Below are 12,768 nucleotides of genomic sequence, written 5' to 3'. Positions count from 1 at the left end.
TTGATGACATCAAAACAGAGTTCCAGCGCTTCACGGCGTGCAGTACAGAGGTAGAGAGGAGGGACTTCCACCTGCAGCTGAGTTTACAAGAATTAGTCTTTTTTTTTACGATAGCCTACGTTACAAACTCTAAGGTGAACATGTAGGCCACATACAGACAGCTTTATCTTTTTTCACAACGATTTGCTGCTTGATTAACCAGCTCACTGTGGCAAAACTTAGCGAGGCACTGCGGTCAAAATATCTTCTGCCAAGACTGGGATAGTACAAATAATAATAATGAAGAAGAACAAACACCTTTAAATAAAAGGAAGACAAATTTAATAAAGGTGGAAACAAACCAACAGTCACCTGCAACAACTTTCAGTACATGAAACATGAAAAGAATCGTTTTTCCATAATTTGAATTTACTGCTAGCATTACTGTTATGCTGCTAAAAGGTTGTAAAGAAGTATCAATACAGGAAAAAGTACAGTAATAATAATACAAAGACAAGTGTGAAACAAATATATACACTTTGATCATTTAGAAACACTCATCTTAAACATTCGAAAATAAAATATCTATAATCTATCGCAGTGGTTCTCAAATGGGAATATGTGCACCCCCAGGGGTAAGAGATTTGTTTTAAATATATTTAAAATGGGCATCCATTAAAAAATCATTTAAAAATAGTTACCTAATAAATATTCAATAAAATATAAGTGTAAATTCGTAAACCGAATTGAATGGATTCTATATTAAATCAGACACTGATGGCACAGCGCTGTGTATTACATTTGTTTTCCCACCAAAAACACTTTCCAATGTACCTCACTGGAAAAAGGTTGAGAACCACTGATCTATCTGACTGATCTCTTCTACATCTATGTTTGCAAAATGTATAAATCATTGGAGTGGGTCATTCTCAGACACTCTCTTCACATAAATCGGCATATGGGAGCTGGTTGGGCGATTTCATGATAATTACCATGGAATGATTCAAATGTTTCAACTGTCAGAGATTTTCTCATAACATTTCTATAAAGAGATTAACCTTTATATACTAGATCTCTGGTTGTGGACCATTGTGGGAAAAGGTTCACCACTTTGACTAACAACCCAACTGCTTCTCTGGCCTTTAAGGGAACTCTGGTATCAGTGTATATCGTTTCTCTCCTCTTCTTGATGGTAAAAGCCCATTTTCTGCTTATTCACCATTGTGGCATAATGGCCGCCTTTCTGCAACAGCTCCTCGTGACTGCCCTCCTCCATCAGCATCCCTTTCTTGAGGTAAACTATATGGTCGGCCTTCTCTACAACATTCATGTTGTTGGATATCAGCAGCACGGAGCAGTTGTTGGTTTGGTTTAACAAAGCTTGGTGAACCTGTTTGAGTACAATTATGACTCGATGTCACATGTGGACGACAGGAATAAGTAATTAGCAAAATGTAAAAAAGTGCAAGCAGAATAACTGACCTGATGTTCCTTATCGGAGTCCAAGTCACTGGTGGCGTTGTCGAGTATCAGGATTTTAGGACGTCGGATTAAAGCTCTCGCGATGGCAATGCGCTGCTTCTGGCCTCCAGAGACCTGGCCTCCTCTCTCCCCAACATCTGCCCAACAGAAAGACACACTCTTATTGACTTTATGGACATTTCTGGGGAACGATGAGCTGTTTGTTTCAAAACTACTTATTCAAATCCACCTGCACTTTCTGTAGGGTTTTGAAGGGTTCACTAAGTTCAATTTCAGATTGTTTAGTCTATTTATAAATGCATGAAATGCAATTTGATGCATGATTCACAAAGTATGTTGGAAAACCAGGAGGTTTGCTTTTGAATCACATTTGTTCAATACTTGCCAGCAGCCTGTAACAATAAAATAAAACAGATGGCTGGATTAGCAAATTAATAATGTTAAATACATTTACGTCTTTGAGCTAAACCTTTAGACAGTGAGCTTCGTGCTGCTCTAGGTGGCAGTGTTGCTATTGAAGTCTCTTGTAAGTTAATTTGAAGACTCTTCAATACTGTCTAAGGTGTTTTATTTGCACCCTCCAGGTTGAGATAATGAAAGAAATAATAATTCCAGGATGTAGCAATAACAAACCTGTGTCGTAGCCACTCGACAGCTCCGTGATGATGAACTCGTGAGCACTTGCCCGCTTGGCAGCCGTGTGCATCTCCTCATCAGAGGCCTCCTCGTAACCGTACTTGATGTTCTCCCGCACAGAGCGAGCAAACAGCACACAATCTTGGCTCACGACAGCAATCTATAAAGAAACGGAGTGAAGAAGACACATCAGCGGCCGCGTGACTGTCAGAGCTGACTCTTGAGAATGGTTTCCGATGAGGCGAGAGAGTCAGTGTCAATACAACACCCTGTGTAACTAAGATTAAACAGGAGCAAAGGATGATTCACCCACCTTATATCATCATCATACAGCTACTTTAATTTTGTTTTTATGGTTTCAGCTGCAGAATTCACTTATCCACATCTTGAATTTTAGTCAATTTGTTTGGTACAATAACTGAAACCCTTTCAGTAACTCACTCACTCAGTCCAAATAAGAAGTGCCGTGCTGAAGCTTGTTCAACCTCAGCATCCCAAAGGAAATATCTTTAAAGTCTAAAAAGGTCCTTGCAGTCTTTAATGTTTTGGGTTTTGTTCATATCAATTCAGGAATTTATACTTACAATGTGCAGTTTTTCATGGTAACAACTTGATCTATTAGCAATATGAATGTATTTTATTTTAGCTTTCAACTGAGAATGTAAGTTTTCTTTTGGACAACATCTTAGCTTAGCAGCTTATTAGGACCTTTTATGTGTCTTTGTTTGTAAACCCTTCTGCTATCTAGTGGCCAAAAATCACTTAATGCAGTGTTTTCTTATCAAATATATATGTTTTAAAACATGAAAGTTATGTTTACATTCAGTGTTTCTCACCAAAATACATAGTGTTGCCTTTGTGCACGGACACAAAACACACGTGAACCCACTCATAGAAACATTGCGCTAGAAGCGCTGACTTCAAGTCGAATTAGTCAGCTAAACACTTAAAATATTTAAACACTAAATAGAAAGAAACACCCACCTTATCATGCAGGTACTGGTCTTGGTAGCTTTGCAGTGGTTTCCCGTCCAGTAGGATCTCCCCGGCTTCGGGCTGGTAAAATCTCTCCAGCAGCTTGACACAGGTGGACTTCCCTGATCTGTTAGGCCCCACGAGGGCAGTGACTTTGCCCGGCTTCATCTCCAGAGACACGTCCTGGTAGGAGACAGGAATAATAGGGTGAATCAGTAAAGAGTTGTCTGTGATGAAAACATATATTTCTAATTGTAAATACACCAAATGCACAGGAGAAACACATACATACCTTGAGCACAAGTTTGCCAGGATAGGAAAATGTAACGTTTTTGAATTGAATGTGTCCTTCAAAATTTTTGGGGGCCAAAGAGCCATTTGGAGGTATTTTCGGTTTGCGTTCCAAATATTCAAAGATCTTCTCAGAGGCCCCAATTGCTTTCTTCACCGCCGGGTAATAATGCATGACAGCCTGGAAGAGACGTAAATTACTTATCCGGTTTTGAACAAAACGTCAGTCACTTGCAATCCTGCCTGCGGGGGAAAAAGTGGACAAGCATAATTAATAATACATTCAAGTTTATTCCCTTCACCTCGACATATGACTCACCTCTACAGCAGAGGCAAACTGCAGCTCATACAGGACGAATGACACCAAGTCTCCACTGCTGACGTGCCCTCTGGTCACCAGAGTTCCTCCATAGTACAGAATACACACCTTCAGGGCCATGGTGGTCATCTGGAAGGTAATGGTTTATAAATCAAATCAAGTGCATTAAATAATATTAAACATTAATTCCCAGCTCTTCATTAAGATGCATTTAAAGCGGCATTTCCAAATCACTCGTCGTGGCATGGTGCATATGTCTGAACTAATTGAGGTTATAAATGAATTTCTCTGTTTTATTCTCAAGATCTTATGGTTTCATTTGAAAATTTAAATGATCCTAATGTACTTAATTCAGAAGAACCTTTGGCATAAGCAGGGGTATGTTTGTCCAACTTTAAAAAAAAATTAAAAAAAGTATGGCCTTGTTTTCTTTTCTGTCTGTGTTTTATTACATTTTCTTTTCTGTAAACAATTGAGATAAACAAATCTGTCGGCACCCTCTCAGTGACATTGCAAACACTCCGTGCATGTTTTTCTTAATTCTCCAGGTTCCCCTTCACTCACACTCACAAACTTACAATTTGTAAGAAATCATTGCACACTTAATAATCCTGATCTGCATTCAACTCACGCTGTTCGCCCAGGTGGAGGCTGCATAAGCTGCCGCTTCCTTTTTGTTCAGGGCGTAAATGTCTTCCAGCCGCCGACTGTACCTCTCCGTCTCGCCCTCCTCGTTGGCAAAGCTCCTCACTGTCTTCATGCAGGAGAAAGTCTCCGTGGCCACCTGGTTGGCCTTAGCCAAAGCCTCCTGAACATTTACAGCAATGGTCTGGAACACGGATGCAAATTAATTTTAAAAAACTATTTCACTATTTTACAAACATGACGGATGGACATGGGCCTTAGCTGCTCTGGAAATATTTTGACATGACATTGTTACATTGTAGAAGGTGCAGCTGTTTGTTTTTTTACAGAGCTCAGCGCCTGGGGAGATGGGGTTCCTTAAACGTGCACATCACGAATTAAGAATATAACTCACACTAGAATTCATGTAATCTTCACGTTACAAAGAAATTTAAATTCAGGCAAACGAGCATAATGTGGATGTTTCTGCCAAAGGTGTTCTTGAGATGCCGCGTTCACAAGAAATGGGACCGATGTGAAGTCAAAGTGACCTTTGACCCCCAACCTAATCATTTCATTCTTCAATCCTGGTGGACGTTGTGCCGCCCCAGGTGTTCCTGAGATAGTGTTCACGACAATGGACCAGACAGACGGACAAACAGAGAACCAGCGACCGTAAGCCGTGGATGTTGCAGAGGCATAACAATAAAGATTAGAGCAGCTTTAATGGTGATGCGTCATTTGGGGAAGTCCTCTTTACCTTGTGGAAGCCTCCGGTGAGCTCAGGTATGACCCAGATGATGGGCAGTCCCATGCAAGTGAGCAGGGTCATTTTCCAAGACTGGCTGACCATGAAGAACAAGAGGAAGCCAAAACGTCCCGTGTACCACATCACAAGACTCAACTTCTCACTCAGCGCCTCGCTCATTTCGTTGGTATCCGTGGTAACACGGGACACCAGTTCACCTGAGAAGAGAGTAGTGCAGTACAGTTGACGTATATGTTGTTTTTACCAGCCCACAAAAATGATCTTGAGTATATCTGTTCAGAAGTTCATAGCAATAAGGAAACTAGGACAGCAAAATGGGGCAAATGTAGATGTAAAAAAATAGTTATGGAGCCAGTGAAAGTTTTTTCTCAGGATATTACCACCCAATTTATAATTAGTTTTACCTACAATGACCCTAATACTGCGTTGTAAGAAACTGAGCCTCACCTTGATGAAAAAAAGAAAAGAAGTGTGCGCCATAAGTGAAAGCATAAAAGTAGGTTTATGATTTATAATTTTATGATGACCGACTGTAGTATCAGTACTCTTTCCTTAAAGATACCCGTTGAGTCACATGAACCTGTTTTCGCATTAGTTACCTGTCTTAGTGGCATCGAAGAAAGCGATCTCCTGTTTCAGCACGGCCTGAAAGACGGCTCCCTGCACCGAGGTGTGGATACGGCTCATGGTGACGTTGTACATGAGGTCGCATAGTAACTCAAGCACAGCGCTGAAACCAGAGGGGGGAGAAAGAGCTTAGACCTTTCACACGAGTGAAAGTAGTAAAACCAAAGTGGAGAAATACTCTGTTACAAGTAAAGTCTTGCATTCAAATGAAGTAAAAGTGATAGTTTATGGATGTTTTACGACGGGGTGCTAAACTGAAAGGAAAACTTATGTAAACTGTTTTTGTTAACGCAGTGTAGTGGGTTTGAAGAGCGTTAAGATATGTTTTACTTTCAGTAAACGGCAAGATTAAGTGGTGAAAGTGTTTCCATTATCGCTTGTTTTGTGCTGACTTTTCAGGAGGTTTCAGTAGGTTTTCTACAGTAGGTGTCACACTTTTGTTAATGGTAACTACCTCGCAAAACCGCAATTAAAACATCCAGCACTTAAGGGCTCAGAGTTGAGTCTGAGACTGCTGAGGCATATGTGTCCGTGCATTTATCCCCAGTAGACTCGACTACTGTAACAGTGTCTTTACAGATTTCTTTACAGATTTCCCTCCTAAAACAACTGGAGAGCACGATACCTGTTTATACGTTATGCTGTCGTATTCAATTTTTGAGTTTGTATTGACTGTTTTAATTTGTATGAAAAAAAAGTATGTAAAATGTGTTTCTTTCGCACTTCTTCATGACACTTTTAATGTTTTATGTTAATTGATTTTATTTATTCCTTGTTGCTGAATAAAAATAAACTCGCCTCACCTCGCTCTGTTACAAAGGCAACGTTACCTGGCAATAGTCATCAGCGTCATGTTCCTGATGGCCTCTGCGAATGCATCAGGCGCTTTTTCATTTGTGATCCAGTCAGCCACACGACCAGTGTACCAAGGAATGGCCATCTCACCTGAGGTCAGAAGTTCACACTATCACAATGTATTTGAGGAGACAAAATTGTGAATCTGAAATATGAAATGTGTATAAGAACACAACTTATAAAAGGATTAAATAAGTTGTTGTCTCACTTACCATAAGAAGACACAATCACGAGAAACAGCACAGAAACAAAGCGCCCGAGATAGGGCTGCATGTATCCCATCAGCCTCTTCAGAGACGCACTGGTGTTGTTTTGGGGCTCCTCTTTGGTCTCCCCTTTGGTCTCCCCTTTGGTCTCCCCTTTGGGCTCCTCAGAGGACGCCCCCGTCAACAGAGATGAGATGTATCGACCCAAGGAGAGCAAAAGAGATGACACATATCGGTTCCAGTAGAGCCCCGCCACTATCGTCACAATGTAACCCTGTACCACCTGCAAGACGAATCACAGCTTTAATACCACAAACTAGAAAAATAGATAAATATTTCATTGCTTCAAATGATTCCATGTCTAAAATAGTGGTTTTCTCATTCTCGTCAGATTGGTCTGGTTTTGGTTTCTTGTTCAGCATAGTTACAAAAACAAACGACAACAAAATATATACTTCAAGTATCAAAAGTGAAAGTATTTCTCACGCAGGAGAATGACTGTGTTGTATTGTCAAATTGTTCTCACTAGTACAGATTTGACAGCAGAAGGACAATATTTCCTTCTGAAATGTCCCCAGATACTTATTCTAATATACCAATGTCACAAGGGTTATTTATTGTCATTGTGCAACAGGGTTGTGCCACAAAATGCAGATTTGTTACATAAGAAAAACGTATATGTTGCAGGTGGAGCACGAATTAAAGAGGAAAGAAGCTGATCTGAACTATGCAACGGTGTTAAGAAAAGTCCCTGCTATTAAATCACTTGGATCCATACTGTAAATCAGTTTCAAACACATCAGCATAAAGAACTCAGCTACCTACCCGTTCCCAGGAGTGCCACCCCCACAGTTCCTCCGTGGCGGGCATCCCCAGTGCCCAGAGCAGAGTGGCGTACACTGGGACGTGGAAGCAAAGGACCCCCAGGCTCTGCAGCACCTGGAAGCTGCTCATCCATGGCAGTCTTGTCGGGGAGGTGAGGGCCAGGAGGGCGAGCAGGCCAGCCCTGGTCAGCCCTCCCGCCCACAGGGTGAGGAACGGATGGCGGAGGAGAACGGGCGAGAGCTGGGCCAATCGGACGGCGTGCACCACGCACACGTCCAGGCACACAAAGAGCAGGGGGGTTAAGGAGCTCATCTTCTGCATCACGCACAGGTTCTGCAGAATAAACGGGACAGAGAGGGTCAGTGGGGATCAAGTCTCAGCACACAGTTAGGGTTCAGCGATAGGACTCACAGAAGGAAGCCTGCAAAACAGTGAAGATGGACATCAACTGTTGGCAGAAACATGGAGACAGAATTTTACTTGAATTTGCTACAGATGGTATCAGGGTCAAAGGGTCAAAGACAGGTTTCATTGATTTAAAGATGGTTGATCAACTGTTGACCGAAACATGTTAAGCACAAGCGTAGTGTAACTACATAAAATAAGCCAATTATCTTGTTACTTAAATTATTTTATTTTAACTTGCTGCAGAAGTGTTTACATACTTTCGTTTTCATCTCCGCAGCTGATTTCTTTGAAACGGGTTTGACAGCGAGCCAAATACAAAAACACCCACAGAAACACCAGCGAAATAACACAACACTAAAAATAGATACATATATATATAACTAAACACATTATTACCACTCAGCGTTATTACCTTTCAGTCTAAATGTGCGCGAGACCAACTTCCACTGAGCACGAGCTTAGCTTGTGGCATTACAGTTGCTTAAATTCAACTTACGCTTCCTCGACAGGCCGAGCTGTAGCAGGTCGGTTGAGTCAGACAACGTAAAGCGACGACGACGTGTTTACCGAACAAACGTCCTCAACCGGCTGCGCGTTCATACGACGACCGATTTGCAAAATGTCAAACTGAAAGCGAAAGTAACTCGTCATTCTCTCTCTCTCTCTCTCTCTCTCTCTCTCTCTCTCTCTCTCTCTCTCTCTCTCTCTCTCTCTCTCATTGGAAAGCCCCTTTTTACGTCCAACACAATGGCGGCGTCGACGTCGACGTGTTGCTGATCACTGCTTTTTTAAACCCTTTTTTTTAACATTAGTTTAAAAAAAAATGTTTGTTGGACGTAATTCAGTCACATGGTGGCGATATGATAAACATGTGCCATTTATAAACAGTCCAACAGCGACACCATGCGACGAGCGTTATGTGTGTATGCCACACATCCAGTTACACCTTTATTCTATTAATGGGTTTAGGAACTATTTCCAATTTTATTGCCTGTTTTGTACTGGACGTTTTTCTGTTTGTCTATATATGTTACATAAACATTGTTCAGGGTTTTTGTGCCAAACAATCTCTCACCAGGCCGGTACAACCAGTACTCTAGAAATATCAGTAAAGCATATGGTAACTATAGTGCCTACGATAGTTTTTTACTGTTAGACCTACAACTGGAATTTAAAAAAATATTTAATGTATTGCGGCATTAAACTGTTAGGGTAGAGGTTGCCCTGGGGCAATCGTTTGTTGCATTTAATCTGCTCATTTGTTACATTTAATATATAACAGTAGGAAAATTACTGGTATAAATAATAAAATGAGTAGTGACTGAATTCCACAATGAATTGGGAGTAATTCAGATTTCTTTACACAGTTGCCAGCTTTGCCCAGTTAAGACAGCTGGGAAAGAAACCCCGAGCTGAAACTTTGCACTCGCAGATAGCTTCCTTCCTTCCTTTGCTTTCATGTTTGTGGGACGGGATGAGCAAAGCTATATGTGTTCTTACTGTTTTAAGCAGCCTGTGTGAAACCGTCAAACGTTACTCATACTTGAACATGGTCCCTTTCAGGTAAATGGTATAATTTGAACGAATGTATGATGTCCAACAAGGTTAAATTATCTATATAAAAAAGAAAAGATTAGAACAAAAAAAGATACACATGAAAGTATACACATCTGAATAATTGCAGCAGGACAAACAAAATATGATTCATATTTTTATTATCACCACAATTGTTGTTTTTGTTGTGTGACGGTATTTGTTTATGTATTTGCTCCATTCAGAACACGAACTTCCTATTTCTGCCTTGAAAGCCAGTGCGCATGCTCAGACATGGCAGCTGCCAGTGGAAGAAGACTCCGCAGTTCCGTCAGTGAAGATGTTTAGCAAAATAAAACGTGGGCAAACTGGAGCGAACCGAGCTGACAGATGTTTGTGTCTCTCTGTCGGAGCCACGCCGGGGTGAACCTCCGGAGATCCGCCCTGGATGGAACCGACGGCTCTCCGAGACGTCTTCAGATGCATAACACTTTGTGAGCAAAGCCGACGCCGATGGGTCATTTTTAAAGGGCTCTCTGGTCGCACTTTAAGCATGAAGAAGAGTTAGACTCGGCGTATGGTGCACAATAAGTTAAATAGTAATAACGATAAGACTATATCACTATGACCACCGTGACAGTACGTTTGGACTCACTCATTTCTGTGAACGTCAGGCCTGCAGCGCCTTCTTCTACATGGGCTACTGAAACATCTGTTGAGACACATGGCTTTGTTGTCTACCTTTATGCATGAGCAATGAGGGTTTTTTTAGGGGTCGACTGGATGTGCTAATCACTGAATGTCCGTTTACAAAATAAAAATAGAAGGCATGCCATTCTGTTTTTTTTTTTTTTTTGCTTGATATAAAGACTAACAACCTGCTTCTTGTGTTTTTTAGCCATTGCAGCAATGGAGGATATTTGTCTCCATCCCAAACCCACCAATGACCCCCCTGTTCACAGACCCATAGGCACTGAGACATTCGGGCTGCACCACACGGCGCCAGGTGTGTATTTCTGCAGTTTCTAACCATCATTTTGTGTTTGATAAACCAAATATATAATTTCAAACTAACCATAGGTATTTTAATAATTAAGAACGTTTTTATTTTTATATTTTTCAGTGCTCCTTCATAAAAACGGAAACACTAATATGGACAAGTCCGGGAATGGAAGGAAAAAAGCCAAAGCCAGAGTGGGAGATCCATCAAAGTGGAAGCAGAACAAGCAGAAACAACTGAGAATGGAGGGTAAAGCGTACATCAGCAAACGCAAGAAAGACGGCGAGGCTGTGACAAAACATCCAAGAGCGATCGGACCAAAGTGCAGCTCCAACGCATGCAGGAAAGCATCGAACCGCCTGTGTAACGAGATCGCTGAGGAGGCCCGCAAGAAAGTGTTTGACGATTTCTGGCAGCGCATGAACTGGGCCCAGAGAAAACTGTATGTCGCCGAACAGGTGGACCGCGACCCCGTGGAAAGATCTCGGGCGGTTGTATTGCAGTCGAGGAGGTCCGTTTCCCTTCGTTATCACTTGATGGTGGACGGCGAGAGGAAACAGGTGTGTAAAAACACGTTCTTGTCCACTCTGGGGGTCGGAGAGTGGTCTGTGCTCAGCTGGACGCAAAAAGGAGCGACAACAACAAACGAGCCGAAGGAACCCCGACTAGAGCAGAGGCCGGTTGTCCCTCACTGTGCACAACAAAACCCTGCTTCCTCCACAGCCGGTAAGCCTGCAGACGTGAACCTGGGTGAGTGTCAGCTACTTACTGAAGAACACTGTGAGGCTGCAGCTGCCGCAACACGTAATAATTAGTTGTTTCCAATGATTGCCTTTTGGAGTGTAGCTGCTCGTTGGGAAAAACAAACTAATTTCCCTTGTTTTTGCAGAGCAAGTGAATGCCACTGACAGAGACCGGCCTCCAGAGCCAGAGGGGTCAGCCAGGAAGAAATCCAGAGTCGCCAAGCCGCTAACGTGGAAGCAAAATCGTCAGAAGCAACTTCGGATGGAGGGCAAACCGTACATCAGCAAATGTAAGAAAGACGGCACGACCATAACTAAAGGTCAGAGGACAATGGGGTCGAGATGCACGTCCAGTGCTTGCAAAAGGGCATCCAACCGCTTCTGTGGCGACTTCAGTGAAGAGACGAGGATCGAGCTGTTCACTGGCTTCTGGCAGTGCATGAACTGGGCTCAGAGAAAGACCCACGTGTCCGGGTTAGTCGACTGCGACCCTGTGGAGAGAACCCGAGCGCCGTGGACTCAGTCCAGAAGGTCGGTCTCGATGCGCTATCATTTGATGGCCGGCGGTCACAGAAAACAGGTTTGCAAAAAAATGTTCCTCTCCACTTTGGGGATCGGCGAGTGGTCAGTGCTCAACTGGGCACAAAACGCATCTCAGCAGGACGAGTTCGAGGACTCCGCCAAGATGCAGACGCAGAGGAAGTCCCGCAAAGCCTCCGAGCACGTAGTCCTGAACGAGTTCCTCCAAAGTTTACCCAAAGTTCCCTCTTACTGTTGCGGCACGTCCGTGTCCAAGCTGTATCTGGAGCCGGTCTTCTCGAACATGTCCGAGGTGTACAGGCACTACGACAACCACTGCGTGGAGAGGAAGACGACGCCGCTCTCCCGGCAGGTTTTCTGTGCCGTGTTTAAAAAGATGGACTTGGGACTCTGTGACCCAAAGAGGGATCAAGGGTGTTCTTTCGGTGCCACTGGGAATTTGTTTAATGAGCTTTGGGAGGAATACTGCTTGGAAAGAGGAGCTCTGGGGCTTCAAGCTGAGAAAGCGGGTAACTAGTAGACAGTAATTAAAGAGAAAGAAGGTTCTCTGGAGGAGTCCATTGCTCCTCGTTTACTTCATTGCTTGAACATAGTGTACGTTGTCAAGAGATGAATTCCAAAAGGACTTCATGATCTCGCATTTCCTTCAATCCTGTTGAGTCCAGACTGCGGTGTCTTCTTTCAGGCTCACACTATCAGAAGCAGTTCAGTCTTTATGCAGCTGGGCAGCAGTTTTACTAAGTTGAATTATTTAAACAGTACACTTATTTAGTTTTTTTTATCATGGAGAAAGCTTTGTTCTTCCTTGAACTGTCAGTTATTTGTCAGTTATTCGTTTCAATGTGTGTCAAAAAAAAACGTTGATCTATTGTTTGGGATTTTAATGTCTCGTCAGTGTCTCGTGAAGGGTCAAAGTCAAATGCCTTAAAGGACTTCAAACACTGCAAACTGAGTTA

At 42.5% G+C, this 12,768-nt stretch overlaps 2 protein-coding genes across 5 annotated transcripts; one reads left to right on the top strand and one right to left on the bottom strand.

Annotated features, from left to right (window-relative positions):
• Positions 1-304: 304 nt before the first annotated feature.
• tap1 (transporter 1, ATP-binding cassette, sub-family B (MDR/TAP)) lies at positions 305-8,640 on the bottom strand. 3 transcript variants are annotated; one of them, XM_068569561.1, is made up of 13 exons: positions 8,493-8,640; positions 7,589-7,921; positions 6,770-7,046; positions 6,533-6,647; positions 5,675-5,805; positions 5,067-5,272; positions 4,314-4,511; positions 3,683-3,811; positions 3,365-3,544; positions 3,082-3,255; positions 2,095-2,257; positions 1,462-1,598; positions 305-1,369 (listed from the first exon to the last, which is right to left on the bottom strand). In XM_068569561.1, the coding sequence occupies exons 2-13, from the start codon at positions 7,907-7,909 to the stop codon at positions 1,139-1,141; spliced, it is 2,262 nt and encodes a 753-aa protein (XP_068425662.1). In that variant the 5' UTR covers positions 7,910-7,921; positions 8,493-8,640; the 3' UTR covers positions 305-1,138. The 3 variants fall into 3 exon arrangements, with proteins under 3 accessions (XP_068425662.1, XP_068425664.1, XP_068425663.1); XM_068569563.1 differs by lacking the exon at positions 8,493-8,640 and adding an exon at positions 8,409-8,483; XM_068569562.1 differs by lacking the exon at positions 8,493-8,640 and adding an exon at positions 8,000-8,032.
• Positions 8,641-9,838: 1,198 nt separating this feature from the next.
• LOC137781377 (uncharacterized) lies at positions 9,839-12,334 on the top strand. 2 transcript variants are annotated; one of them, XM_068570105.1, is made up of 4 exons: positions 9,839-10,023; positions 10,428-10,535; positions 10,653-11,255; positions 11,419-12,334. In XM_068570105.1, exons 1-4 carry the CDS (start codon positions 9,978-9,980, stop codon positions 12,327-12,329), a joined length of 1,668 nt encoding a protein of 555 aa, XP_068426206.1. In that variant the 5' UTR covers positions 9,839-9,977; the 3' UTR covers positions 12,330-12,334. The 2 variants fall into 2 exon arrangements, with proteins under 2 accessions (XP_068426206.1, XP_068426205.1); XM_068570104.1 differs by having other exon boundaries at positions 10,653-11,279.
• Positions 12,335-12,768: the final 434 nt, after the last annotated feature.

This window comes from Clinocottus analis, unplaced genomic scaffold (assembly GCF_023055335.1).
Source record: "Clinocottus analis isolate CAN_PGR_092001 unplaced genomic scaffold, fCliAna1.0.p SCAF_9, whole genome shotgun sequence".
In the NCBI taxonomy this organism is placed as follows: domain Eukaryota; kingdom Metazoa; phylum Chordata; class Actinopteri; order Perciformes; family Cottidae; genus Clinocottus; species Clinocottus analis.
The sequence above is the reverse complement of the archived record's forward strand: the minus strand, read 5'-3'. Positions and strand labels throughout refer to the sequence as shown.

Excerpts from the sequence above, each read along its gene's own strand:
- LOC137781377 (XM_068570104.1), top strand. The coding sequence starts at position 9,978 with ATGGAACCGACGGCTCTCCGAGACGTCTTCAGATGCATAACACTTT. Across the intron at positions 10,024-10,427 it reads CTTCAGATGCATAACACTTT|CCATTGCAGCAATGGAGGAT; the intron begins GTGAGCAAAGCC and ends TGTGTTTTTTAG. Across the intron at positions 10,536-10,652 it reads GCTGCACCACACGGCGCCAG|TGCTCCTTCATAAAAACGGA; the intron begins GTGTGTATTTCT and ends TATATTTTTCAG.
- tap1 (XM_068569561.1), bottom strand. The coding sequence starts at position 7,909 with ATGCAGAAGATGAGCTCCTTAACCCCCCTGCTCTTTGTGTGCCTGGAC. Across the intron at positions 5,806-6,532 it reads ACGCTGATGACTATTGCCAG|CGCTGTGCTTGAGTTACTAT; the intron begins GTAACGTTGCCT and ends CTCTGGTTTCAG. Across the intron at positions 1,370-1,461 it reads ACTCCGATAAGGAACATCAG|GTTCACCAAGCTTTGTTAAA; the intron begins GTCAGTTATTCT and ends GTACTCAAACAG.